Below are 9,680 nucleotides of genomic sequence, written 5' to 3'. Positions count from 1 at the left end.
AAAAACAAGAAATAGATTAAAGAAGACCTATCTTTTATTTTTACTTTTTTCCCCTTTATGTAAATTCAAGAATAATATTAATTTTTAAGGTAGTTGGATTAAAAAAAAACATTCTAATATTAATACTGAAAAATTTCTTGTTGTAACTTTAGAAGAAAATTATGAGTGAGGTACAATTAATGCCTTGGGAATAATTATCTAGCCTGCTGAAGAAAATTTAGTAGGCCTATCTTTATCCGTCATTTTAATATTAATGAAAAACTTTGTCTGCAACTGCTGTTTGTTTTGAAGCTAAGGTCAAGCCTTCATGATACATGTATTTGCATTCATTGAAGACTGGCATTTTATATACCATAGAGCTTTAGTCTCGACAAAGACTTCTGGTTTAAGGTGTAAGAATACACCATGGCTTACCGAAAATCTTCCTCTAGTAACTCTGCATAATTTGAAAACAATATATGTATACCGATAACACTAACACAAACTTCATTATTGTTTATATATACATTCAATGTTAGGTTGTTCTTTACTGCCTAATGGAAATATACAAGGATATTATTTACAGGTTTTTGGATATTCAGGAATTATGTTGAAAATAAGAATACAGTTGCTGTTGCCTATTTCTTCATATATTTTTTAATCATTCCATAAGCTGCATCCATGATAATTCAACCCCATGGCGGGGCCCTTGCTGACTGGTCAGTTTTCTAGTTTGTATTCTTTTGACTTTTATCAGTCATTTTCCTTACAGGTGTGGAGGAAGCATTTTGTACATCATCCAAGGTGATGACAGTCTCAGTTCACAAACATTCCCCGGGATTCTTCCCAGGTTTGTTTTACATGTATTATATTGCCTTAAAACACCTGCTAAGTCAGAAGTTTATAGGAATGCTCAAGTTTCTTTTTCATATGTAGCAGTATTCAATAAATACACTGTACTTGATTTTAAACTGTGATTTAAATTCTATATGAGTAGATTCTACAAAAAATATTCTTATAACACCAATGTATTATTTAACACCTGTATAGGATCTGGAGGGTTAAATGACACTGGAGTGGGTAAAGGGAAGGGATTCACTGTTAACATTCCACTACTGGATGGCGTGAGAGATGAGGAGTTTGTTCCCTTGGTCTGCAGGTAAGGAGCTTTACCTAACTCTGAAATAACTTTTGTATCATGGTAGTATACTGAACAGTGCGTATGGTAGGTTTATCTTATCATCTTGTACAAGACCAAGCTAAAAGGCAACTTACATGTAAGACATATCTATATAAATGCTCTGTAGTAATCAAAATGATTCCACATGTTATATAAAGTTGATGTTAGGTTGGTGGATTTACATATCCCTCTTACGCCCTGCAGCGTGCAGTTATTCAAATTTTAAAAACATAAATTGAAAAGAAATCTAGTTTTTTGTTTCCCAGAGTCCTCCACAAGGTCCATGAAGTGTTTGTACCCCAGGCCGTGGTGTGTCAGTGTGGGGCTGACGGACTCAGTGGTGACCCTATGGACTCCTTTAATCTCACTCACACGGCGTACGGTCGATGTTTACAGTTCCTTCTACAGTGGAAGCTGCCTACACTGGTGTTAGGAGGAGGTGAGAATGGATACACAGTGCTTGCAATGAACACTGGAAAACATAGTTTATAGATACAGCAGAACTTGAACAGGGATATCTTAAATACCATTGGTGTGTCAAAGTGATTTTGGAAATATCAATATTTTTAAGAATTCTATTCTCAGTATCTCAAAATGACAGATAGCTCAGAATTTCTTCTCGGTTAGTCTTCACAGTATCATTAAGGGAAAATCAGGTTGCACTTTGAGAATGAAAACACAAGATAAATGCAAAATATCTTTGTATCATTATTCCGTCTTATGCAATTGTTTTTCAATCCAAGACAAAAAAAATCAAATTTTCACTTTCCTTGTCAGGAATTTAAGACATTTTCTTATTTTAGGTTATCTTGTTGAAATGAAAATTGTAAACTCCGAAACTTAATTCTAGAATGGTAATTTTCAGTAGGACCAGTTATGGTTTTCAAGTAAAGACAAAAATACACCATCACTATTATAATATATTTGAAATGTTTTAGGAGGTTACCACAATGCTAACACAGCCAGATGTTGGGCCCATCTAACTGCAGTCATTTGTGGGCGGAAACTTCCTCATGAAATCCCAGATCATAAAGTAAGGTTTGACTCTGCTACTGTACTGAAACATGTTTTCAGTTGATATGTTGAATTTTTTTGCATAAGTTTATTTTTTGAAACAAAAAGAAACAGCTGAAAATTTAAGTAGATTGTTAAGTGGACAAAATTGTTTCAGCACAAACTGTGTAAACAGATTAAGTAGATTTTTTCATCAAAGAAATGGAAATTTCAACCATATATATCATGAGAAGATATCAAGCTATGTTATTTTATTTAAAATAAAGAATGTTGCTCACCATAGTTTTTTTTTTCTTTCAAAATTTAAACATTTATAAAATGGAAAATGTGACTTTTTGTTTCCAATATTTGTCATTATAAAAGTAGTGATACATAGGTAATTCAGTAAGTCCTAAAATTATCTTCATCTCAAATGTGAATTGGTTGTTTAACTGTGTGTATTGGGTAAATATAATGAATGTATAGTATGAGTTTGGACTGTATAGGATCACAATTTATTTAAACAGTCAACCAAAATATATATTTAAGAAATAAACAACATAAGCCTCGTCGGATAGAAATCGACCTTATGGCAAAATTTATCGAATTTGAGATCCATGTAAAACCATTACAAAAACTGAAAACGGAATCAAAATATCTTCATTTATAACAAAGTTATTACATTTTGAAATTGGTATGTTTGCAAAATTAACTCTGAGCATATCAGTAAGTATGCATGCCTAATTTTTTGACGATTAATGGAAGTCAGATGATTTTTCTAATTTTTTTTTTTGTTCTTTATAGCATATAGTTTATCATCATCGGAAACTCAAGGTTGCATTACTCACCGTGTGATAAGTAAAGACGAGATCTCTCGTGGATTTCCGACGATGATAGTTTATTTGTAACGCAACATTCTAATGCATTTGAAAAAGAGATTTTACATAACGTTTACAAAATATTTTTATCAACAGAAAAAAAAATGAAGGGATATCAATATTCAGAATTTCAGAAATGCAAAAATTATAATTTCTTAGTTACCTGGAGTATTAGAAATGCATTGAGGGAAAGAAAAAGAAAAACACAGGCTATGTTGAATAATTACGATATAAAACCAAGTCCCAGAACATTTTCTTTCTTTTACGATTCAATTAACTGCAAACGAACAAAATGTTAAAATGAGAATTGATTACGTATAGACTTTATTTAGAATCTCTTAATAATTATTTTATTAGGAAATATAGTTAAACCAATTTTTAAAAAAATAAATAATGCTATGAATTAGATAGTCGGATTCAGCTTGGGTGCGTTGTTTTATAAAATAATTTATATCTTATATCTATACCCCCCCCCCCCCCCCCAAAAAAAAAAAAACATTAACACTCCTTGAGAGATAAATAATATGTATGAAGGCACTCGGCATACGCATCGACAAGATTCTGCTATCCCGTTCCTATCTCAGTCCAACACAGCATTTCTAAAATTATAGACATTTCATTATTATTTGTTTTATGATTTTTTAAATAATGAAATTTATAATTAAGTTATCTGTTGTGGGTATTCATCCTCTCTTTAATAAAAGAGAACTGTAGAAGTATTTTATAATATAGAGAACTTTTTGATGTCATAATTGAAAGTCTTAGTACAAAGCGAAACCATATTCCTTTTATTCACGAACAGGTGAAATCCTGCTCAAGATGACTTTTGCAGAAAAATTTGGTATTAACGGCATTCAAAATACTTAACATTATGCTGAATATTTAAGAACACTTGCACAAAACTATTTTTTTTTTTTACATCCGACTTTAGAGTAATTTTTTTGGTTTTCAACTCTTTAAAATATTAATGACGTAGAAGGATATGTTTTACAAACTGGGCCACCTTTTTACATTTTCGCCCGGCAATTGAATTTAGTTTAAAAAAATTTAAAATCATAGATAATCCATCGTCGGTATTTTTTATATATTGCAAAATAAGGAATTAAATATTTTAGAAAATTAACTTAAAAATCTGGTAATGGAAGAGAGACAAAAGTTAAGATAGAGAGGAAAAAAACATCTTTTTTTACGTAATACGCATGTAATTCCCCACGTTGAACCTCTTTTTGCATCAAAGGGAAGCAACTTGCACAATTTATCGTATCCAGTCGCTTCGGACATTAAGTGGTTCTGTTTGAGAATTAATGATATATGAAGAAATGGCCTTACACAATACCAGTATTACTTGTTTCTTGATATGTCTTAATATTGTAGTTAGAAAAATGCGTTTTAAAAGTTGTTGAATCGTGGCCTTTGTACATTTTGTACTGAATGGATATACAGTATGCCTATTGTTTTGTTTTGGTTGGATGGTTAATTTCTGTGATAAATTTGAAAATACACGTAAATGCATTCAAAGACATGAAACATCACGATTATAGTATATCTAATATAATATTGCGAATTTAATCCTGAATGAATGAATACACGTGTGCTCGATGATAGTAAATTTTTGAAGTTCACACACTCGACTATTACTGCATTAGTACAAGTGCGATTTTCTGTGCCAGATTTCGTCTCCTCTGGCTAAAATTTATGCTCTAAACTACAATAAAAAATATATCCTGTACTTCCTCAGTAATGCACCATGACATTATTTCTTTGCTATATGTCTACCAATTTATTATTTATCTGGTGTTAGATATGGCCTTACGTCTTCTGCTGCTAAAAAAAAGTGTTGATCGGACTCGGCATTCCTCTGGCCTGTGTTTACATTGATCCATGGTAACAATAAAAAAATAAGGTTCTACGGAGGGGAATACGAAAAAATAAAATACGATTTAACACTATGATGAATATTGATAATGCTTTTATAATGATTATTACTCCAGAATGCTTTTCTATTTTTATTAGATCTTCTATTTATTTTTAATAGCTGATATTATTCCTGAAGTCGATATACTAGTTATAACTAGTATTCTTAATGTTATTACCCAAGTGTGAAGAGTTATCGTTCTTTAAACAAATATGCATGATACAAAAAATAAAAATATGGCAGTTTTCTACGATTTTTAAAAAGTTTTATTATAAAATTAAATACATTGACCAAAATTAAATTTTTAAAGAAGTAAATCAGCAATTTTTATTATTCTGAATTTCTTTTTTTCTCAAAGAATATCATTAAAAACTTGTTTTTATTCCTTTTACGAAAAGTTTCATTAATATACTTCTCGACACACTCTACTACTTTAGTAGAGATTGTTCTGTAGGACTTTGTTAGAGCAATTGCTTTCATAGCAGAAGCAATTGCATCTATAGGCCTATAAATGCAATTGATGACTACATGTTCATAGTGGGTGAGAGTAGTGGATATGCAAATATTTATCATTTATCTAGTACATTTAAATGTAAGAGACTTAGAATTCTTCATTTCTCTTATTTCAGTACTTTATGGCATATGGTCCGGATTATGAACTACCCATATCCCCTGGAAACAGAAAGAATATGAACACTAAAGAATCTCTACAAAAAATATACAACACTGTTTTAAGTAATTTTGTACAATAAAAAGGTTCTCTACAGAAAATATACAACACTGTTATAGGTAATTTTATACAATAAAAAGATTCTACAGAAAATACACAACACTGTTTTAGGTAATTTTATACAATAAAAAGATTCTCTACAGAAAATATACAACACTGTTTTAAGTAATTTTATACAATAAAAAGGTTCTGTACAGAAAATATACAACACTGTTATAGGTAATTTTATACAATAAAAAGATTCTCTACAGAAAATACACAACACTGTTTTAGGTAATTTTATACAATAAAAAGATTCTCTACAGAAAATATACATCACTGTTATAGGTAATTTTGTACAATAAAAAGATTCTCTACAGAAAATATACAACACTGTTATAGGTAATTTTTTTTACAATAAAAAGATTCTCTACAGAAAATATACAGCACTGTTATAACTAAGTTTATAATACTAAGGATTATCTACACAAAATATATATACAGCTATATAATAGGTAAGTCTTAAGAAAATATACAGTCATTATTGGAAGGATTTGACATGTTTCGATATTTTACCGTAAGCGGTTATGTAAATTTATTCTGCAATAGCTTCCACCACTAGTTCCAGTAATAACAAACAAAGAAAGCCATTTTATTTTTATATTTATATCCGTTTAAGTAATCATTTAAAGTAGGATTAAAAAGATTAATTATTGTATTAATGATGCGAACGTCTTTATACATTTCATTGATGGAACAGCCACTGATCAAGAAATCTGTACAGGCGAAATGCCTAATGTAGTTCATGCAGTGATTAACGCAATGGGTTTTGTTAAGAAATAAAGGAGACATAATTCAGTGTAAATATTTAAGTACTTATGTTTGTAAAATTATTTTTGATTTAGGAATTAACAAGTCACATTGCATAATTCATCAACAAAAGAGAATTATCATGTTTTTTTCTCTCTTTTACAGAAAATCTAAAACAGCTGAAAGGCTCCTGATATTTGCGGGGATATAATTCGTTAGTGTGATTCAGGAAAAAAAAAGTCATTTCTGTTTGATAGAAACTAGCTTTGATGTGATATATGATGTGATCATAAGAAATATTTATGTCAAATTTTTATTGTACAATGTGGATAGTATACGAAAGAAACAGATCTGTGAATTGGGAATATGTTCATTCATGTTAACAATGTTGTTGGTATCTTACATTAAATGTAATGTTATATTTTGCATTTTCTTGTTATCAGATGATTTCAGACAATAAGTTCCATCAGGCCTCTAGGAGTTTATAGAGCTAACATTTATGTGATTGATATCTTATTTTTCAAATTATAATAAAACACTAGAAAGTCTGCTATTTCAAGCAATAGCGTATGTCGCCCAGAACTGGACAAGACTTTCATCTTTTGTATCAGTAAAACAATACATATTAGATAATCTTGGACAACCATCAATTCGTATAAGTCCTTTCAGTACTTTAACCATCAATTCGTATCAGTCCCTAAAGTACTTTCAGTACCTTGATTTACAAGTCAAATGTAAAGAATTTTCACTTTCCCTTGTTTTTTTTGAAAATTTTAAATCCGAATCGCACAACTACAGATACTAATCATTAAAGTAGAAAAAAGTTTATGGCGAACATTTAAGGGACCAGAGAGAACACTCGCGGAAAAAATTCGTCACTTTTTACAGGTTTCCATGGCAACAGTAGAACTGAATGACCTCCCTGCACAACCAGTGATCGTCATTTGAGGAAAGTTTCAGGAAGATTGTCCCAGCTATCTCCGAGAAACAGCCTGGATAAAAAAAACATGCGTACAATCGCAATATGACGTCCCCGACTTCGTTCGGGGCGACATAAAAAACATAATCAACTTGCAATTTTTGGATATTTTTAAAATAAAAAAAGCAATCTGCGTTCAAATAGCTAAAACACTACTTGAAGCTGTCGGGTTATTCTAGCTACGTAATAATATATTGTAAACATATTATATCAATTATAAATAAAAAAAAAACTTTAAGAAATGCGCTAAATCAAATCTACTCTCATTTGTTCAAAAATCAATTTTCACCAAACAAAGTAACTTGTTACTGGTTCCCTCACAGGATCTGTTACTGAAAGTTTTCAGAAATTAACAACACTATATAGTGTTTTCACATTCCTGTCACTTGAAAAAGTTTTTTGCTTCTGAGTGGGATTGATCAGCACCTTTGCGTTTTCAAATATTTGTATAACGACATTTAAAAGGGTTGTAATGATACTTCTACCTTGTATCGGGGAATATTATGACATACTGGGATAATATTTAAACATGTTGAATATTTCACCATTTTTAGCTCTACTGGTCAAAGACCAGAAGAGCTTATGCGATAGTAATGCGTCCCCCGTCCGTCTGTCTGTCTAGCTGTCCGTCTGTCTGTCTGTAAACAATTTTTCAAAATGCTACTCCTCCTACAGTTTTGGTCTGATTTCAATATAACTTTGGCACACAAGTAGACTATACTAAGATACATAATTCTGTGTATCGGTTTTTGATTTCGATGAACCGTGTTGCCGTGGTTACTAAAAATAGAAATTTCTGTGAAATTCTTTCAAAATGCTACTCCTCCTACAGTTTTAGTCTGATTTCAGTATAACTTGGCACACAAGTAGACTACACTAAGATACATAATTCTGTTTATCGGTTTTTGATGTCGATGAACGGTGTTGCCGTGGTTACTAAAAATAGAAATTTCTGTGAAATTCTTTCAAAATGCTACTCCTCCTACAGTTTTGGTCTGATTTCAGTATAACTTGGCACACAAGTAGACTACACTAAGATACATAATTCTATATACTGTAAATCACTATTTATTCGCGAGAACTTTATTTTCGCGTAATTATGCGAGACAATATGCTCGCGAAAATTTCTCTCTCGCGTTGAATAGTATTCCTTAAGATTATTAAGAGCAATGACCATAATTCGTGAAAATTTTGTCTCGCTAATAAAGAGTCAATGACTATCTCGCGAAAATTAGGTGTCGCGAAAATTAAGTGATCTACAGTATTGGTTTTTGATTTCGATGAACGATGTTGCCGTGGTTACTAAAAATAGAAATTTCTGTGAAATTCTTTCAAAATGCTACTCCTCCTACAGTTTTTGTCTGATTTCAATATAACTTGGCACACAAGTAGACTACACTAAGATACATAATTCTGTGTATCGGTTTTTGATTTCGATGAACGGTGTTGCCATGGTTACTAAAAATAGAAATTTCTGTTAAATTATTTCAAAATGTTACTCCAAATACAGTTTTAGTTTGATTATAATATAATGTGGCACACAAGTAGACTACACTAAGAACATAAAGAGACTTATTCAAGGATCATTATTGTATTTATTGCTGTTGAAAAGTTTCAATTCCCAACTGCTTTTAAGTACTTTTCTCTTCCTTTGCTATAATTACAAACCAGTAGAGCTTCAGTCTCGACAGAGGCTTCTGGTTATTTTTTTGTTTTGTTATGTTTTTGTTTTGAGATGAGGAATTCTGTAGCAAAATGAGAAAGGATATTAGGAGAATCACTTTGATGAAGAAGAGTTAAAAAAAAAAAACTAGAGGTACTTTGAGCAAAGAGCTCACTAAATGATACCCCCCGCCTCCCATATGAATAAAACGGCAGTATCCATGTTTTGCTCTGGAAAATCCAAAATATATGTCAGATCAAAAAATAAAATAAAAGGTGCACAATGGCAATATGTAATAAATATTCTGTTAAAGTTTCATTAAATTTCCTTCAGTGGTATGAGATCTTGAGGAGTTGCGGATAAGAGATCGGTACCCCAAAGCGTAACAGACGGATGTACAGACGGACGGACGGAAATACCGATTTCTATACACCCTTCCGCTTTTCAAGCGGGGGGTATAATAATTAAAATGGGTTGAAATACAGTCCGAACTTCTTATTTCAATCTCCATGGGAAACCCCCTCCCCCCCCCCCCCCCCCCCCCCCAAAAAAAAAAAAAATATATGACCAAACA

General features: G+C 31.4%; 1 protein-coding gene across 1 annotated transcript; it reads left to right on the top strand.

The window, feature by feature from the left end:
- The first annotated feature begins 716 nt into the window (after positions 1-716).
- Positions 717-6,890, top strand: LOC134277779 (histone deacetylase 8-like). The gene is made up of 6 exons (XM_062760085.1): positions 717-829; positions 1,030-1,138; positions 1,426-1,598; positions 2,098-2,192; positions 5,575-5,680; positions 6,630-6,890. Exons 1-6 carry the CDS (start codon positions 787-789, stop codon positions 6,656-6,658), a joined length of 555 nt encoding a protein of 184 aa, XP_062616069.1. The 5' UTR covers positions 717-786; the 3' UTR covers positions 6,659-6,890.
- Positions 6,891-9,680: the final 2,790 nt, after the last annotated feature.

Source organism: Saccostrea cucullata, unplaced genomic scaffold (genome assembly GCF_032062105.1).
Source record: "Saccostrea cucullata isolate Sc308-1 unplaced genomic scaffold, CSIRO_AGI_Scuc_v1 ctg12237, whole genome shotgun sequence".
Classification (NCBI taxonomy): domain Eukaryota; kingdom Metazoa; phylum Mollusca; class Bivalvia; order Ostreida; family Ostreidae; genus Saccostrea; species Saccostrea cuccullata.
The sequence above is the reverse complement of the archived record's forward strand: the minus strand, read 5'-3'. Positions and strand labels throughout refer to the sequence as shown.